Source organism: Littorina saxatilis, linkage group LG2, assembly GCF_037325665.1.
Source record: "Littorina saxatilis isolate snail1 linkage group LG2, US_GU_Lsax_2.0, whole genome shotgun sequence".
Classification (NCBI taxonomy): Eukaryota; Metazoa; Mollusca; class Gastropoda; order Littorinimorpha; family Littorinidae; genus Littorina; species Littorina saxatilis.
The window spans coordinates 78,989,482-79,010,175 of NC_090246.1; the positions used below are offsets into that span (position 1 = coordinate 78,989,482).

At 40.8% G+C, this 20,694-nt stretch overlaps 1 protein-coding gene across 1 annotated transcript in view; it reads left to right on the plus strand.

Moving 5' to 3' along the window:
• LOC138959820 (BAI1-associated protein 3-like) overlaps window positions 1–20,694 on the plus strand; it is a 117,741-nt gene that overhangs the window by 59,474 nt on the left and 37,573 nt on the right. The window contains exons 12-15 of the mRNA XM_070331452.1: window positions 4,680–4,770; window positions 6,560–6,616; window positions 10,849–10,946; window positions 11,643–11,694. Coding sequence (XP_070187553.1) covers window positions 4,680–4,770; window positions 6,560–6,616; window positions 10,849–10,946; window positions 11,643–11,694 — 298 coding nt within the window. The remainder of the gene's footprint in view (window positions 1–4,679; window positions 4,771–6,559; window positions 6,617–10,848; window positions 10,947–11,642; window positions 11,695–20,694) is intronic.

A 20,694-nucleotide genomic window follows, 5' to 3' on the forward strand; every position in this document is an offset into this window, starting at 1 on the left:
TAGCAGGCTACATTGAAGCGGTTTTCTGTTCGTTCTGCTTGTGTTCATTTTGTGTTATTGTAATAGTTATTTTAATTGTATCTAAATACATTAGTCTGTCACGCTAGCGTGCGATTGCGCGTGTAGCGATATGTTGGGGGTGTGTTTGTTTATGTCGGTATGTTATTTTAGTGTTAGAGTGTGTGAAGTGTGTTACATAGGCTCCAGACCTGTTTACCCTTACGATTTTGGCGTAATTTATTACGATTTTCTGCAAAAAATACGCCATTCCGCTATCCGTGTCAAGACTACGATTTTCATAAATAAAAAAAATGTAAAAAATTTTTTTTTTATTTTTTTAATTTTTTTTTAATATTAATTCACATGTTTGGCATTGTTTTTTTCAATGGCAAAATAGGGTGAAAAAGCACAAAACTGACCAGAGATCATAATCATGTCTGTCTGATGAGACGCTGGAGAGCCTTCTAGTGGTGAAGTCTCGCCCTCACTCATTCGGCAAGCGCAAGTACAGGCATGACACACTGAAAAAGGCCTACTACGAGCAAAAGAAAAAGAATCAGTGATGCATGTGCTTTTGATGTGATCTTCTTTGAAATTATGATGACTACAAAAACTGACTGATGTGTTTTGTTTGTGAATGATGGATATATGTGCATGATTGCGTTTCGCAGACACAGTTGTCATGTGCGTTGTAATTGGCGACGAATGCTGGATGATTACTATTTTTGTGCCAGGATTACTATTTTTGGGGCTGAGCATTACTCCAAAACACTTATGGGGGTAAACAGGTCTGCATAGCCTGCATGTACTAAGGTGTTTCTGTGCAGTGGGGGGTCTACTCAAAGGCGACCATTTCCATAGGGACCATCTGTCTATAACGGCAAGCTTGAATAAGTCCCTTGGGTGGCCGTTTTAGACAGGTGGACGTCATTGAAATGATCGCCTTTTGGCGACCCCCACCCCCTTCTCTCTGGCGACGCCCGCCCCCTTCTCTCTGGCGACACCCACCCCCTTCTCTCTGGACACACCCACCCCCTTCCTTCTGGCGACACCCACCCCCTTCTCTTTGGCGACACCCACCCCCTTCCTTCTGGCGACACCCACCCCCTTATCTCTTGCGACACCCATCCCCTTCTCTCTGGCGACACCCACCCCCTTCTCTCTGGCGACACCCACCCCCTTCTCTCTGGCGACACCCACCCCCTTCTCTCTGGCGACACCCACCCCCTTCTCTCTGGCGACACCCACCCCCTTCTCTCTGGCGACACCCACCCCCTTCTCTCTGGCGACACCCACCCCCTTCTTCTCAGGCGACCCCCACCCCCTTCTCTCTGGCGACACCCACCCCCTTCTCTCTCGCGACACCCACCCCTTTCCCTCTCGCGACACCCACCCCCTTCTCTCTGGTGACACCCACCCCCTTCTCTCTACGCAGTAACACCTCACGGCAGTGCGTGTGCTTCACCCAGTACGTATGCAGGGTTCGTACAGGTGCTGGGAATGCTTATAAGTGCTTGTATTTGAAGGGGTCTATTTCAAGACAGTGAGAGTCTTTGAGAAATTGCCATGGTCCTTCAAGTCCGTAAAACCCCAAACAGTTGCTGACTGATTACAGAGCAACCACCCGCAGTACATAACTGCGAGGTTTCATTATTTTAAAAGTGCAAGGAAAACGTTTAACTAAGCTACATATGAGTTCCTTATTTGATTGAAATTTGCGTACTTGGAGAGGATGCCCCTCCCACCTGAAGTGATACCAGTGAAAGCTACATTGCCAGCGTTAAAGGTAGGAGGGTGCTGATTTTCTCTTCATGAGGCCTTGAAAGTCCTTGAGAAATACTTGAATTTTAGGACAAAAAACAGTACGAACCCTTCACGGTTTGTGACGTGTGTGAGGGATTTGTAAAAATGTAAAAACATTATTTTTTTACAAATCACGTAAATGCGTCCGATATTTTCTTGTCATCTCCAAAGTCAAGGGATCTATTAGATTTTGGAGGATTTTTTGTTCCATTACTTTATTGTCGAATCGCTGGGAAATTCGGGTTGCTTCCTCCCAGTGGAAACGCTAGCAGCAACAGGGTCGCGCTACCCCAAAGTCAAGGGATCTATTAAATTATTCTTTTTTTCTTTGTTATGCTAAAAATCGTAATATTTGACCTATCTGGCCCAAACCACTCCCGACCACCCAGCATAGAGGCTCTAAGCAACAAATATTAATAATAATTAAAGGCATGTAAGCCTATTACTTTGTGGAATGCAATATTTTTACATTTTTACAAATCGCGGTTTTAGGTTCGATGTAATTTGTAAAAATGTTTTTACATTTTTACAAATCACGGGTTAACAACACCTATGTCAGTCTCTAGAAATGAACTCAGCCAATAAATTGCGTTGATCGACTCGATCGGCCAAGGGAAAGAGCGGTGCCTGCAAGGCAAGCTTGCTCGCAATAAACGCCTTATTTTCCGTCATGTGGAGCAATCTATCGCGCACACTTTGCCTACTTTTGTACAGGAAGCTTTACGTCACAATTTTCAGAGATTCTTTTTTACATGAAGATTAATGGGAGTTAGAGCAAATGACTTGCAGTCTCGCGCTGTCAAGCCGATGCTATCGATCCTGCGAAGGGAGCGCCGCCGTCAGAGCAACTCACGCACGAGCTCTCAATGTTGCGATGCCGCTTAGTGCCACGTTCACTGAGCTCTCGCAGACCCACGTCTCGTCTCCAAATCCCGCTATATATCACTCTGGACAGCCTGACATTTCAGTTTCCGGTTGTTTGTTTGCAGCTTCTTCATCACTTCTGTGCCTCGTGTCTTGAGTGCACGCTAGGGGGTTGATTGGAGTAAGACTGATTTGGGGGGGGGGGGGGGGGGCAGTTTAGTTGTGTATTTTGACTTTTCTGTCTGTTTGGTTCTTTTTATATTTAGTCAAGTTTTGATTTGTTTTGTTAATTTGTTTGAGTATTTGTTGCTTTTTGTGTGTGTTAAGTTTGTTTCGGCTAGGGGGCCATGACTCATGCAGATTGGGTTTAATTCGTTGGTGTGACGTTCTGTCTACATAACCTCGTGGACTGCCTTGTGTTCAAGAGACAAACCTCCCTGTCGCGCTGCACATGCACGTGCGTAATGTCAAGTCATCAGCCGTAAGCCCAGCGATGTCCCTGCAGACATAACTCTCGTTCATTACTTTACTTTTCTCTGTCTATCTGTCTGTCAACAGACGTCTGTGGAACATCTGAAAGTGTTTTCGAAGCACTATCTCTAAAATCGTTAACGTAGGGATGCAGGTGTTTGTGCAGTATTTATAACTGCAGAATGTTCTGAGAGCGTTGTTCTTACAATCAGACATGTTATTGTTTTATGATGTCACTAGTTTTGTCCTATGTTGTTCGATGCTGTGATATATATGTATACACCACACAATTTTTCTTGTTTTTATAGGGACAGTAACATTTTGAGTCTTGAGTCTTATAATTCTCATTTGAGACAATACAGTTTTGTTTGTCTATGTCTGTCTCTAGGTGCTTGTGTACTATCTACAGCTCCAAAGTGTTCTATGTCTATGTCTGTCTCTAAGTGCGTGTGCACTATCTACAGCTCCAAAGTGTTCTATGTCTCTGTCTGCCTCTAGGTGCGTGTGCACTATCTACAGCTCCAACGTGTTCTATGTCTCTGTCTGCCTCTAGCTGCTTGTGCACTATCTACAGCTCCAAAGTGTGCTATGTCTCTGTCTGTCTCTAGGTGCTTGTGCACTATCTACAGCTCCAACGTGTTCTATGTCTTTGTCTGTCTCTAGGTGCTTGTGCACTATCTACAGCTCCAAAGTGTTCTATGTCTCTGTCTGTTCTAGGTGCTTGTGTACTATCTACAGCTCCAACGTGTTCTATGTCTATGTCTGTCTCTAAGTGCGTGTGCACTATCTACAGCTCAAAAGTGTGCTATGTCTCTGTCTGCCTCTAGGTGCGTGTGCACTATCTACAGCTCCAACGTGTTCTATGTCTCTGTCTGTTCTATGTGCTTGTGTACTATCTACAGCTCCAACGTGTTCTATGTCTATGTCTGTCTCTAGATGCTTGTGAACTATCTACAGCTCCAACGTGTTCTATGTCTCTGTCTGCCTCTAGGTGCTTGTGCACTATCTACAGCTCCAACGTGTTCTATGTCTCTGTCTGCCTCTAGGTGCGTGTGCACTATCTACAGCTCCAACGTGTTCTATGTCTATGTCTGTCTCTAGGTGCTTGTGAACTATCTACAGCTCCAACGTGTTCTATGTCTCTGTCTGCCTCTAGGTGCTTGTGCACTATCTACAGCTCCAACGTGTTCTATGTCTCTGTCTGTCTCTAGATGCTTGTGCACTATCTACAGCTCCAACGTGTTCTATGTCTCTCTCTGTCTCTAGATGCTTGTGTACTATCTACAGCTCCAACGTGTTCTATGTCTATGTCTGTCTCCAGGTGCTTGTGTACTATCTACAGCTCCAACGTGTTCTATGTCTCTGTCTGCCTCTAGGTGCTTGTGCACTATCTACAGCTCCAAAGTGTTCTATGTCTCTGTCTGTCTCTAGGTGCGTGTGCACTATCTACAGCTCCAACGTGTTCTATGTCTATGTCTGTCTGTAGGTGCTTGTGCACTATCTACAGCTCCAAAGTGTTCTATGTATATGTCTGTCTCTAGGTGCTTGTGCACTATCTACAGCTCCAAAGTGTTCAAAAACTGCTGCCCCTTCCAGAGCGAGCTTCACTCGGAGATCCTGGCCGTTGTCAAGGTAACCATTTTAATGCCAATGGCAATGTCTTTATATTGCTTGCCAGCTTGCTTTTATGATTGGTTGGTGTCTGATGGTTTGCTTGGGGGCAATGGTTTACATTTAGACAAAGTTTGACTAAATGTTTTAACATAGAATAGGAATCGAGACGAGGGTTGTGGCATGTGTGTGTGTGTGTGTGTGTGTGTGTGTGTGTGTAGAGCGATTCCGAGAAAAATGCTGGACCGACCTTCATGAAACATAAGATGCAAATTCTTCTACACAACTCGTCATAAAAAACTATACAGATGCGTTTGGTGGCAGATTTTTCTGATGAGGCCGTTTATCGTAAAACCGATTATATGATTGGAAAGGCCGTTTATTCCCCTAACTTATTCAGGAAACAGATTGAGTTTACATGACGTAGTGTCGATACAGTGGAACCTACAACACAGACACCCAAAAAAATCAAATTCGCAAAATCAAGGTTCCCGCGTTAAAATTGACAAAAAATCAGAACTGCTAAAACGAAACATGTTTAACATGTCATTAGACAGAATAATCAAATCTGCATCCAAATCAGTCAGTTTTGTTCACCTATCTTGTCTAACATGGACGCTATGGCATGCTGAGCGGTGTATGTGTGAATCCTCTCAGCTTTTGTCTTGGTGAAACTAGTTTCATTATGCCAGTTCGACTTGTTTATCTCTTGCGTTTGTTTCTTTCGCTCTTAACTCTTACCAGTTCGCTCCCTTGCCCATCGTAAGCAAGCTTACGATGCCCCCCCTGTAGTTTTCCACTGACCAATTATCTAATTATATTTTTATTTTATTTTTTTTTTTTTACATTGGATGGGTCGGACAGTGGATAAACTCATATCTAAGACACACTTTATGACTGAAACAAGCTGGGTTTTTGTTATAAGTTAGTTACTGTTATAGAAATGCATTATTAGGCAACAAACAAAAAAAAAAGGCTGTTAACGGTAACATAGGCCAAAAAAATAGGGTCGGTAGGTCGGGACTTTTTTTAAATTTTTTTTTATTTCCCCAAAACATATTTTTAAGTTATTTTGCCAAAAAAAAAAGCCCCCTTTTTTTTCCATTTTTTTTTCCATTTTTTTTTTTTCAAATTTTTTTTTTTACCAAATGCCAAACAAAAGTCTAGGGTCGCGCGAAAAAATAGCGTCAGTCAGGATACCGTAAACAGAATATTTTTTTTGGGGGGGCCTTAGGCATGAAACGTCCAACTTTGAAATTTGGGTGAGGTTATTCAGGTGACAATAACTTTTTTGTTTATCAGCAAAACTCTATAAAACTTTGCTATGTTATGTAAAATGAATGCCCAAACAGACTAGTTAGCAGCATATCTAAAATAAACTGAACACAAAAAAAAATTTCTTCTTTGTGTTTGTCACGTGTTCCAAAAAATGGGCGTACAAATTTCAACAAAAATCATGTTGTCACCCCAATAAAAATGTTTACCTTTAAAGATAGCACAATTCTCTTTGCAAATATGTAAAGCTTATTCATTTTCCTTTTATTTGATATATAACTTTCTATATTTCATTTAGAATATGACCCCAGATAGCCACTCGGCAAGTAGGCACCAACAGCACTGTAAAATATGCCCTAAAACCCCCGAACTGGTGTGTCCTATGTGTAGTGTCGTTTGGATGGTCGATGGGTTGGTTATGCGGACGGTTGTGTTTTTATTTTTTATGAAGGAACATGTCGAAATGCGTGTGTCGTCATGTTCTTTATGTTGCCTGTTATCTCTAACTCACGTCGACCGCCATGTTGTGTGACAGAAAGGCAACCTGGAATGGTACGAGAGGATGCTGAGCAGCTGCCGGTCACTGAGAAAGGTAGGGGAACACTGCACAGTCATACAATACGATACGATACGATACGATACGATGCAATACAACACAACACAATACAATACAATACGATACAATACAATGCAATAAAACGCAATAAACACAATGCAAAACAATACAATACGTATATACTTTATTATTTCAAATGATAAATAACATTGTGGCTGACAATAAACATTCAACAACATTAAAAACTCATCATCAGCTAGAAACCTTGGATTCACCCTTTCATCTGACATGACCCATAACAAACATATATCTTTAGTCTGTAGAGCAGCTTATTTTGAGCTTCGTAAGATCAGCACCATTCACCACACACTCTCCTCTCAAACAACTAACATTCTTGTCTGTGCCTTTGTTCTTTCTAAACTTGACTACTGCAACTCTCTTCTCTCTGGCTGTCCTCTGTACCTCCTGCATAAACTACAAAAAGTCCAAAACTCGGCAGCACGCCTCATTCTGAAAGCACGAAAACGAGATCACGCAACACCACTTCTTCACACACTGCACTGGTTACCTATTCAAGCCCGCATTGACTACAAACTGTCCACCCTCTGCTTTAACTTCTTTTCTGGCTCGTCTCCTGCTTACTTCTCTGAACTCCTCACCGTCTATTCTCCAGCAAGACAACTCCGTGCCTCTTCTGACTGTCGCATCCTCACCATTCCACACACCAAAATCAAAACATACGGACAACGCACTTTTACTTTCCGCGCACCCACACAATTGAATTCTCTTCCCTTTCACATTCGCCACTCTCAGTCACCCCAAGCATTCAAACGAGCACTTAAAACGCACCTCTTCAAGAAATACAACCCCTGATTTTGTTAAAGTCAAACGAGCATCCTTCTTTATTGGTCTTTATTTTTCTCAATCAAATGTTTACATTTTTAATTTAACAAACTTTATCTATAAACTAATATCATGTTAACCAAAGATTTAAAAAACTAATTCCTGCCTAAATTTAATGTTAAAAATCAATTTTGATATTCCTTACAACGTACTCTCTTGCACACGAAGAAAATAAACAAAAATAAATAAATGACAAGGAGTAGAAAATAATAAAGACCAGATGGTGATTTGAACTCAATTCCACCGCGTATAATAATAATAATAAAACATTCTTTTATAGCGCTGTTCACCGCCGAATGGCAGTCTCATGGCGCTTTACATTAGACATTAAAATTTAACATTTTACATATAAAAAGTTTTCTCGTAAGAAATAACATACAAGCATTACAAACAATTCATAGACAACGACCACTTATAGTTATATAAGATAATCTAGAAAAAATATTTTTTAAAAGATGAAAAAAATACGTAAGATAAGTAGTAGACACATAGTTACACATAAAAAGTCTAACAATAAAACAGAACTCACATAAAAGTGTACAGATCTAAAACAGAACAAAGATGTAACATAGACTGTGGGGCAACAAATTAAACAACTAACAACAGGCATACTGTATTATAATACTACATTAGGACTTTTAAACCCAATACACATTAAAACATCTAATTCAATTCATCATACAAGACAGGCATTAATACTAATAGTTAACATTTTATAAACAACCACCAGATACATAATGATCCTCTAGAAGGTTTAACAAAACTTGACTAAATGTAAAAACAACCAGTCAACAAGCAAACTTATCATTCAGCATATTCACTCACAAGTCACATGCACACATTACACCACAGCTTCAATGTCCTAATTAAATTGTTCATTTTAGTAAAAGGCAGATTTGTACAGGTGAGTCTTCAGTTTAATCGTAAATGATGGTAGTGAAGGAGACTGGCGTATCAGGCAAAAGCGATAACCGTTTGGCCACGATATCAGTTTACAAATTCTCGACACTGTAATGCATTACCTGACAGGTAGCGACTTTAGAGGAGGGGGAAGGGTCCTCTAACTTTACAGCTCGGTGACACCCCGGTAAGGCCTTATCGGGGTTTCATAAATAACACTTAACGGACTTATCGAGCGGAAGTGGTTCTACAGGCCAGTATATGAGTTGCAGCTTTTTCAAGAATACGGGCCCTGGTCACAGCGTGTTTCTTCAAACTGGAAGAGCAACCTGCTTGCATTCTACACTACGTCGTCAGTGTTCCAAACATCGCCATAGAAAACTGTATTATCTCAAATGAGAAATTAATGTGTGGTGTATATATACATCAGAACATACGCCATAACTAGTACATGTAATAACATAAAACAATAACATCCAGTGTGCACACGACACGCGCGGACTACACCCTAAAAACAAGCCTCTCCCTCCTTCTGTTCCTTCTTCTATCTCTGTAGGCAACTCTGACATCAAACTCTCATCCTCTGCTAGAAACCTTGGAGTGACCTTCACAGACACCCTCTCCATGGACAAGCACATCACGAACATCTGTAGATCTGCATACACTGAGATCAGAAAAATCAGCAGCATTAGACATCTTCTTTCCTTTGACGCCACCAAAACTCTTGTATGCTCTCTCATTCTCTCCAAATTTGACTACTGCAACGCTCTACTCACAGGCATTCCCCAGCACCTCACAGACAAACTTCAGAAAGTCCAAAACACAGCAGCTAGACTCATCTTCAGGGCAAAGAAACACGACCACATACAACCACTTATACAACAACTCCACTGGCTTCCTATATCTTCCCGCATCATACACAAAACCGCCAACATCTGCTTCAACTCTTTCACTGATCCTCACTTTCCTGTCTATCTTTCTGAACTCTTGCATCCTTACACTCCATCCAGACAGCTTCGCTCATCCACTGACAGCAGAATACTTTCCACCCCACGCACCAAAACCAAAACCACTGGCGACCGTTCTTTCTCCTTTTCCGCTCCCACTCTCTGGAATCAACTTCCCCACCCCATCCGTCACTGTAAAACCTCTTCCACTTTCAAAAAGTCCCTTAAAACCCACCTTTTCAAGTCTGCTTACAATACCTGAAGCACACGCCTGCCTCGTGATATGTTTTTATCTGCCAGCATTCCAATAAACTCACTAGTTAAATATTTTTATTGGGTAGTCTCACATTAGTAACACTATAATATGTACTACTGTTGTTTGTAAAATATGTTTTAAACGCTTACTTAATTCTTTTTATGTATTTAAATATTTGTTGAATTTATTGTGTGTGTGTGTGTGGTGTATGTGTGTGTGTGAGTGTGTGTGTGTGTGTGTATGTATGTGTGTGTGTGAGTAAATGTGTGTGTGTATGTGTGTGTGTGTGTGTGTGTGTAGTTCGTGTGTGTGTGTGTGTATGTGTGCTTGTGTGAGGTTGGGTGTGTGTCAAAATGTGTTGTGCAATATGGCATGAAAATCTGTTTAGATTTGTTGTTAAAAATTACAGCTTTGTATACCATGTTTATTATCTTTTACGAAGTAATGATAGTTAAATAGTCTTTTATGTTTTTTATTTGATCGACCCTATGGAGTGTTATGCACTGCCTTTTATAGTTAACTAAATTTTTGTATTTGAAATAGTCCACTGTAGTCGGTGTAGGCCTTAAGCTTTTTTTAATCGTTTGTCCAGTATTTAATTTAATTCTCTATTTTTGTATGAACTCAAATGTTTAGTGTTCTTAGTATTGTCTTGTTAGCCTAAGTTCTATTTAATCAGAGTATGTTTGCGTGTGCTTATACCTAGTGATATTGTAAAGCGCATAGTGCTTTTAGTTATGCGCTATAGAAATCTCCTTAATAAATAAATAAATAAATAAATCTCCAAGGACCGCCATTAAATCAGTCAGCCTGACGGTAGATCAGTGCTGGGAGGGAAGGTAACTTGATATGCATGGAAAACATATCCATCAATCTGGTACTGAGCAAAAAGTCTGGCCGATAGCCACACGGCTCCGCCAGGCTGATTGCTTGCTCTCATTTGCATCACAATGCACGGCCTTCAGAAACATATCACATTACGGGTTTGTTGAGGGGTTGTATCGCTCATCCCGAGGAAGCCTTTCTGGTTGTGACTGATTTACAGCATTATGCTTCTTCCTGACCGATGTATTGATGGCTCCGGGCCTGATAGACTTAATCAACCACACACACACACACTATGTAACACCATGTGACACTATGTAACACCATGTAACACTGTGTTACAGAGAGAGGAAGACAACGTACAGAGCCTGATAGATTTGATTAACCACACACACACCATGTAACAATATGTAACACCATGTAACACTGTGTTACAGAGAGAGGAAGACAACGTACAGAGCCTGATAGACTTGATCAACCATATCAACACAGAGGTTTACAGGGCATGCCACTTCTACAACACGCTCTTTGAACAGTCAGTGACACATTTTGTTTGTTGTTGGTTTGTGTGGTTGTTGGATGGGTGGTTGGTAGGTTGACTTGTTTGTTTACATGGCGCTCTTTGACTAGTCAATGCAACCCTGCTGTCCTGCTTTGTTTGTTGGTGTGTTTTGGGGTGTCTTTGTTGGTTGGTTTGTTTACAGGACGCTCTTTGAACAGTCAGTGCAACCTTCTTTTGTTGGTATTTTGTTTGTTTGCAGTGCCGGACCCAGGGGGGGGTTCCATGGGTTCCGGAACCCCACCCCTGGAAAAAGCATGTACCTTGCTTTGAGTGTTTTTTGTTTTTTTGTGGTTTTTTTAAATAAATTTTGTGTGTGTCTCTAACAAATTTTATTCAATGTGAAATCCGATGAGAAAAAGGTACCCCCCCCCCCCCCCCACAATGCTGCTCTTAACCCTCAAAACAAGACCCAGAATGCACCAGATTGCACAGATTTTAACCGTTTTTCAAAAATTGTCCGGGGGAGCATGCCCCCGGACCCCCCTAGTTCGCGCGCCTGCTTTGCAGGCGCGCGCTTGTGGCTTTGCCACTTCGCTGATTTGCCCCCCCAAAAAAGGAGGAACCCCCCCCTTACAACTCATTTGGTCCGGCCCTGGTTTGTTTGGTCGTTTGCTTTGTTTGTATACTTAATTATAACTACTTGAAATGACTGGGGTTTTTTCCTTCCAGATGGACTCACGTTCACTACTTCTCGGTGGTGTACAAGCAGCTGGAAAAACTGGTAAGATACGTGGCTTTGTTGGTCCTTGTTCTGGTGTCTTTTTCTGGTTTCTTTGTTGTTCTGCTTATGTGTACGCTTAACAGTGGACCCATCATTGTATAGCTGTACTCCATACAGTGGACCCATCATTGTATAGCTGTACTCCATACAGTGGACCCATCATTGTAAAGCTATACTCCATACAGTGGACCCATCATTGTATAGCTATACTCCATACAGTGGACCCATCATTGTATAGCTGTACGCCATACAGTGGACCCATCATTGTATAGCTATACTCCATACAGTGGACCCATCATTGTATAGCTGTACGCCATACAGTGGACCCATCATTGTATAGCTATACTCCATACAGTGGACCCATCAATGTATAGCTATACTCCATACAGTGGACCCATCATTGTAAAGCTATACTCCATACAGTGGACCCATCATTGTAAAGCTATATTCCATACAGTGGACCCATCATTGTATAGCTATACTCCATACAGTGGACCCATCAATGTATTGCTATACTTCATACAGTGGACTCAGCATTGCCTGGCTATATTCCATACAGTGGACCCATCATTGTATAGCTATATTCCATACAGTGGACCCATCATTGTATAGCTATATTCCATACAGTGGACCCATCATTGTATAGCTATACGCCATACAGTGGACCCATCATTGTATAGCTATATTCCATACAGTGGACCCATCAATGTATAGCTATACTCCATACAGTGGACCCATCATTGTATAGCTGTACGCCATACAGTGGACCCATCATTGTATAGATATACTCCATACAGTGGACCCATCATTGTATAGCTATATTCCATACAGTGGACCCATCATTGTATAGCTATACGCCATACAGTGGACCCATCATTGTATAGCTATATTCCATACAGTGGACCCATCATTGTATAGCTGTACGCCATACAGTGGACCCATCATTGTATAGCTGTACGCCATACAGTGGACCCATCATTGTATAGCTATACTCCATACAGTGGACCCATCATTGTATAGCTATACTCCATACAGTGGACCCATCATTGTATAGCTATACTCCATACAGTGGACCCATCATTGTATAGCTATACTCCATACAGTGGACCCATCATTGTATAGCTGTACGCCATACAGTGGACCCATCATTGTATAGCTATACTCCATACAGTGGACCCATCATTGTATAGCTGTACGCCATACAGTGGACCCATCATTGTATAGCTGTACGCCATACAGTGGACCCATCAATGTATTGCTATACTCCATACAGTGGACCCATCATTGTATAGCTATACTCCATACAGTGGACCCATCATTGTATAGCTATACTTCATACAGTGGACTCAGCATTGCCTGGCTATACTCCATACAGTGGACCCATCATTGTATAGCTATACTCCATACAGTGGACCCATCATTGTATAGCTATACTCCATACAGTGGACCCATCATTGTATAGCTATACGCCATGCAGTGGACCCATCATTGCCTGGCTATACTCTCCGCAATACATTCGTACTGTCTCGTGTCACGCTCAGTGCTGACACAAGAATATCATCATTGAAATGGGTAGCATACTTGTCTGAAAGTTTGTTCATACCGCTTGATGTAATCATAATTTTATGATAAACAGTTTTACCATGAATCGAAACCGCCACATTTCTGCGTGTCGTGACGTCAAGGGTTCGCGAGTTTAGCCAACCTCAGTGATCTGTTGTCTCGGTGTCTGCCTTCTCTTACTGTCGCAGCTTTGTGCTTGATTTGAATTAATTTGCATAGCTGTATGATAATGTGAATGCCGCCCCGTCCTCGCCTGCTGGTCCACGACACAGATGCAAATTATGTCGTGTTGATTTGGAGGATGTCACAGATGCAAATTATATCAATATCGTGTTGATGTGGAGCGTCTTGCTCTGTTATTTGTCTACCTCACCTTCACAACTAGTCTAGTCATGTCTACATACGATAGTAATTCCTTCTCCTGACTTCTACTTCTATTGATACTACTACTACTACTACTACTACTACTACTAGTACTACAGTGATGTACATTTTTCTAGCAGCCTTTAGGACAATTGTCCTGAAGACTGAAAATCAATAGGACACAGTGTCCTGAGATTGCAATTTCAATAGGACAAAAACACGACTCGTAAAACCGCATTTAAAAAGATTTTTAAGTTTCCATTCCTCAGAGAAGGAACGTGATTTCTTGTCTTTCAACTCTTTGACTTGGGTTGTCTCTCTTGTGCTCGTCGACGTACTTGCAGTTGCACTTTCACCATCACTCTCCATTTCGACGAGTTCGTTCTCGGTTGACGTTGTTGTTGGTTCAGCTGAAGCCACAGTGGCTGGCGAACGCAGCATGGACATCAATGTCTGCTGATTTTTATCTGCTTTGAGCTTTTTTTTCGGATCCATGTCGTTTCTATTTCGTTTTATTTTCGTTCGAACGCACAACGGTTTTTCTGGATATTATGACGAAAAGTAATGCCTTGCGCATGTGCGAACATGCACGGGTGGTTCCCATTGGTTTAAACGATTTATTGCTGAGCCAATGAATGCACTCGAGGCACCATATGGGTTCGGTTTTCTTTTTTTCTTCTTGATCCAACTTGAGGATAAATTAATTCAAAGAATCAGATCCCATATGGTGCCTCGTTCACTCAACAAACTGGTCACACGCAGTGCATACTTTCGCTTGGCAAAACCGAAACCAGCTTTCCTCACGCAGTGTTTACTTTCGCTTGGCAAAACCGAAACAAGCTTTCCTCTTGAAAATTGAACAGTCCGCATGTCCGCTTCATTGTCAAAAACGATCGGACCCTTGACCACTTCTTCTGTAGGTTAATCGGACCTGTGTCCTGCTGGGGTTAAAGCTATAGGTCCTGGGGAAATTGGATCGGTCAGAGACCGGAGACCGACTAAAATGTACATCACTGCTACTACTACTAGTAGGGGAGGGTGGGGCAGGTAGGGTCAAAAAAATCCTTTTTCACTCTCATTCAAAGATTAACCAGTGAAAACATTTCAAACAACTTTTTAAGAAAACTTTAATCCTTTTGCAATACAATAATTCAACATTCGAAAATAAATCGTTCTAATCATGAGAGATAAACGATAAATAAAAAGGTCACCAAAAATACCCAACCTGCCCCACCACGGGGCAGGTTGGGTACCCCTGTGGGGAAGGTTGGGTCAACTTGAGAAAAACAGCTATTATCCTGCCAAAATAAAGGTAAATTAATAAATTGACTAGCTGAACGATACCACAATTAACCCGTGTATATAATTGAGATATGAAAACAACCAACCAAACAAAGAAGAACAAGAAAATTGCCAATAGTAACAACTTACCAAAAACAAACACGAAGCAAAAAATAATATTAAAAAACATCAATGGAAAATAACATAACTTCGCATGTCTGTGCGTGTTGTTATTAAAAACATAACTGAAATAAGAGGTCAGGGTTGAATACAAATGGTGCCGTTGCTGTTGCAATAAACAAAACCTGTCATTCTGTAACACAAACAATATTTATAACTCATACACATGAAATACACGCACCCATCAACACACAATCGCGCGCGTACATACAAACAAATTCACCTATGATTCATATTTCATGCAATAACAAATTTATCCTACATACGTGAGAGAGACACTCGTGAGATAATAATCGTTCAAATCACACGTGTGTATATCATGTAAATGAGGTCATGTCAAGCAAGTCTGGCAGGGACCTGTTTTTCCACTGCTTACAGGGCTGAATATTGGCGGTCGCCCGATCACCCCCGGCGGGTTCAAATCGCGTCGGGCGGGTTCGAAATTCTGCTGAAATCGCCCGCCGTGCGGGTTCAAATTTCGCTGAAGCACAAAGTCGTCTGTCACTTCTCTACTGCCCACTCATCCCCCCCCCCCCCCCCCCACTTTGAGAAGGACTCAGGACTACCACCAATCAAGGCCAGACACATTGGCTAGACAGCTACCCCCCTCCGCCTCACTTGACCGTGTCATCACCCCTCCAGTGCCACGAGCCGCTGGCTCAAGTTCAAGTTCAAGTTTATTGGTCCATAACCCATGGGGGCATTTTGAACAATAAATACAATCAATACAATCATGATATATGCTAATATAATAAATAAAAAATAAAAAATAAATAAAAAATAAAAAAATAAAAAATTTATGAAAAACTGTTACAAATTCTATTAGTAAAGTCCAAAATATTCTTTAGCAATTTCTTTTTCTTAGTAGCAAACAACTTTTTAAATTTAAGTGCATTAGGTTTTTTCCAATAGTAAGGTGGTAACAACTCAGCTCTTTCTTCTTTGAAAAAATCACAGACAAATAAATAATGGAATTCATCACCTATGTCATGCGATACACATTTGGTGCAAGTTCTTTCTGACCTCGGGATGTTAAGATAACGTTCTTTCTGTACAGGTAAATTGTTGTTTAATGTTCTAAACTTCATCATTGAAACACATTGCTGATATGGCAGGGTTGTGACGTAGTCTTCACATGCAAAAATATCTTTGAACATTCGATAATTCCAAAACATATTTTTTGTTCCAATTTCTGTAAACCATTTATGGATATACTGGTCATATAGACTTCTTTTTACTTTCTTTTTAAACCATGTGCTTGAGTATTGAATATTTTCTTGAGAAGTCCAAAGGCCAGAGAGACCAATTTCATTTAAGGTTTTTTCAATGAAACATAAGTACTTGGATTCAATCATCTTGTTGATATACAATCTATAAGTAAAGCAATACACAATACTTGAAAATTTATTTTTATGAATAGGACTAATCAGTTTATACCAATAGCAAAGCATTCTACATTTCATATTAACATCTAGTGGATATCTTCCAAGTTCACCAAATATCATAGCATTTGGAGTTGATTTTTTTAGTCTGAAAACAATTTTATAAAAACGCAATTGAAGTTTAGTAGCAAGTTCACAGGAACCAAAACCCCATACTTCACATCCATACAATAAAATTGGAGCAATCATTTTATCGAACAGGTCAACTTGTATGTCCACAGGTAGTGACAATTGTCTACAAGTGCGCAAAAGAACAAACATTGCCCTTGAGGCACGATCATATAGATTCTTCTGTGCGACTGAAAATGTATTATTATGATTAATCTTAAGGCCCAAGTACATTACATCAAACACTACTTCGATTAAATTGCCATTGTACGTAAACAGTGGTTTATTTCTAATTTTACCTCTGGAAAAAACTATAACTTTCGTTTTGTTTACATTAATATTTAGACGCCATTTTAAACAGTATTCGTGCATTTTGTTTAAACATTCTTGCAGGTTTTTTTCCGACTCTGAGCAGATCACAGTATCATCCGCATACAGTAATAAAAACATTTGAAACAAAGCATTTACATCCGTATCATCCATTCCAGCCACAATAGCCTCTCTTGACATAGATTGTAAACCATTACTGTTTTCCAACAGAAAAGGCTTTAGATCATTTAAAAATAGAGCAAAAAACAACGGTGACAAGTTTTCCCCTTGTCTAACTCCACACAAACTGGGAAAATATCCAGAGCACTCACTATTAACTTTAACACAAGATTTGGCATTTTCATACAAATTTCTTACAGTTTTTAAAAACTTCCCATTAACATCAGAACTAACTAATTTCTCCCATAGAAATGCACGGCGAACTTTATCAAACGCTTTTTCATAGTCTACAAATGCACAAAACAGTCGCTTCTTTTTGTTGAGAAAAAAGTTTAATATACAATGCAAAGTAAAAACATGGTCTAGTGTTGAAAAACCTGTGCGGAAACCTGTTTGTTCTTGACCTAATTTGTTATTACTCTCCAAAAAGTTTGATAACCTATCATTTAAAATTGCACTGAAAAGTTTTCCGAAGCAGCTGAGTATAGTAATTCCTCTATAATTTGTGGGGTCAGCTTGAGAGCCTTTATTTTTGTACAATGGAATAATTTCACCTACGGCCCATTGTGTTGGAACCTTTCCTGACTGCAAAACAACATTAAACAACAATACATAAATATCAATCATTCGATCATGTGACGCTTTTAAATATTCATTAATTATTTTATCCTGACCGCATGCCTTATTGTTTTTTAGCTTGTCTATACATTTGATAACTTCCTCCTTTGTAAAAGGCGCATTAAGAAATTCATTACTTGCTTCATTTAAATGTTCATTACTATCATCCATATCATTTTCATCACACTCTTGTAGTTTAGTGAAATGTCAAAATAGCTACTACCCCCCCTCCCTCCCCCCTCTTTGCGCTATTCACTTCAACCCCTCTCTTATCTTATTCTGCGCTGACCAATCCTTCAGAGACTTTCCTCTCATATAAAAACTCGGTCATTGACCCCGGGTAAGAAGGTCAGTGTCTGGACAGGCAGCTGTGTTCAGATTGCAAGTACCGATCATTGACCCAGGTCTCAAGGCCAACCAGCTTTTACAATGCCTCGACTGCAGGACATTTTCAGTTAAATACACGTAAGTAAAATATGTAGGATAAACAGAATACTACATGGCTTTCGCTCGCAGTTCAATATTAAATTAAAAAAACTCGTGTAAATCTGGTACGACACAGCAAGCCATGTAGTATTCTCTATATGTAAAGAAGGGGCAGGTTGGGTAATGACGGGGCAGGTCGAGTCACTGACCCAACCTGCCCATACCCTACCTGCCCCGCACAGGGTGCACAAAGAAATCGGTCTGTTACGTTTCGATTCAATTTAAATACGAATTTAAACAGCACAATTCACTTCTAAAATGAATCAGGTGTGTATACTAAAGATATCATCCATGAGCACCCTGTTAATCCAGAACAAAAAGTATGAGAGTCAAAAAAGTCACTTACTGTCAAATTTCATGGTGAAACCACCGGATCCATACTTGCACATCACTACCATTCAAACAAATTGGCGATAGGGACGCACTGGGACATTCAAAAACATAGATCGGAAACGAAACGGGAATATCTTTTCAATTGTGAGAGTTATTCAAGGTGACCCAACCTGCCCCTGACCCTACCTGCCCCACCCTCCCCTACTACTACTACTACTTAGTCTACTACTACTACTACTACTTAGTCTACTACTACTTCTACGACTACTACTACTTCTACTACTACTACTACTTCTACTACTACTTCTCCTGCTGATCTATATGTATCAAGCATGGAGTGTTGTGGTTTGTAAGACCTGGCAGCTGTGTGCGCGATTCCCTCCCTTTACGTTGTATAGGTCGTAACACGGCCTACATGTCATAAATAACATTGTTCAAAAACAAAAAATAGCTGTACTCACCGATACAATAACAGCAGAAGACAGGACGAATTTTCGCTTTTGTGAGCTTCATCATGAACAAACAAATACAAAAGGCAACAAAAAGCAGACGCAACACGGAACGAACAAGGTTTAAAAAGAATATGGAGGATAAATAACATTGTTAAATAGTAATCTGTATGAGAAAAAAAAAAACTTCTTCGGATTTTTCAGTGATGTTCATAGAAAGACAGTCCATGTATGATACATTGTTATATTCCCGTTTTCCAAGAAAAAAGAATCAATAACGGCCTCAGACTGTAGCTTTGTCTATAATCTTTCCATTCGCAGCACTGGGAGAATCGTGTATGAATCAAGAGACCGATCACCATCTCACGCTGATCGAATGAAATAGGGATAGTTTTCCTACTGAAAAGGAAAGCGATCTGCTGACAGGGTCATAGCTGCTGTTGTGCTGAGGTACGGGCCGCGAATTTGCGATTTCTAAACGCCACTGTGAAAGAGTTGGGCCAGTGGCGGGGCAGTTTATTCTCATGCTCTCAACCGGAAGTCTCGCGTCGTCCATTATGAGCGCAATCTCCTGTCTTGTCCGCTTCTAATACGTCACGAATCAGTATTGCCTTTGTCTTGTTACCCAAATCTCCCGCTAATAGAACGCCGCGCGTGTCATCGATCATTCAGAGGCAGAGCTGACAGAAACCCCTGGCGCTTAACGACAGCGATAGAGTTGCCGTCCTTGCCGATAGGACAGATTGGTTTTGTCACGACGTCTTGTCGTGTCCTTCTTGTCAAGTTGTCTTACTTGGCCAAACTAGTTTGAGCAAGAATTTATCTATTTATTTAGCAGTGAGTGTGAGTGCTGCTGCATTGACGTAATAGAATTAGAATGTATCCGATAGTGAATTTCCTCATACGCATATAGTACATGTATTAACAGACCGAGGTTGTTAATTTTGTGAGTGACATGAAAAGGATCAGTAAGGTGATTCCAATACTGGGGTGGGGAGGGGGGGTGTAGGCGGGGGTTGTGGGCTTACTTGAGAGCATTGTTCATAGGATATTGTTGACTTTACTGAGTTCTCTTTCCCTTTTTCTCGGGGTGATAATGTTTTTCCTTGAACGTCATGATACACGGGTCGTTCTTCCAATGTCAGTATCATGTGTGTCCTGCCTTCAGACAGCATGTTATAGAAATGGCTCTTGCGTCATAAGCAGCTCCCTTCAGACAGCATGTTATAGAAAGATCTCTGGCGTCATAAGCAGCTCCACGCCACGTTTCATGTTGGCAAACAGGAGTCGTTCCTATAGATCACTCTGTATTGCATATCACACTAATCCTTGTTCTGGCACTGAGTTTGTAGCATAATCATAACACGTTTCCTTGACAATAATTATGATCTTTTACAAATAAATATGCAGATTTTGATCCCTTACAGTTCGACTCTCTGTAGAAATAAGATACTTTTCTTGCCCCTAACAGCGGCGCAGCTCGGTAAAGCTTGGGATTGATGGAAAGAGTAACACTGTGTTACAGGAACATGACAACTAGCTTTGAACTTGCCCCATTACAGTCATTGAATGTGAAATGTGACGCTTGGTGTGACGTATGTCATGAGACGTATGTGATGTGTTGGTGTGCTGCAGCTAACGCCGGATGTGTGCAAGAGTCTGGAGGAAGAGGTTTGGCCTTGACCTTT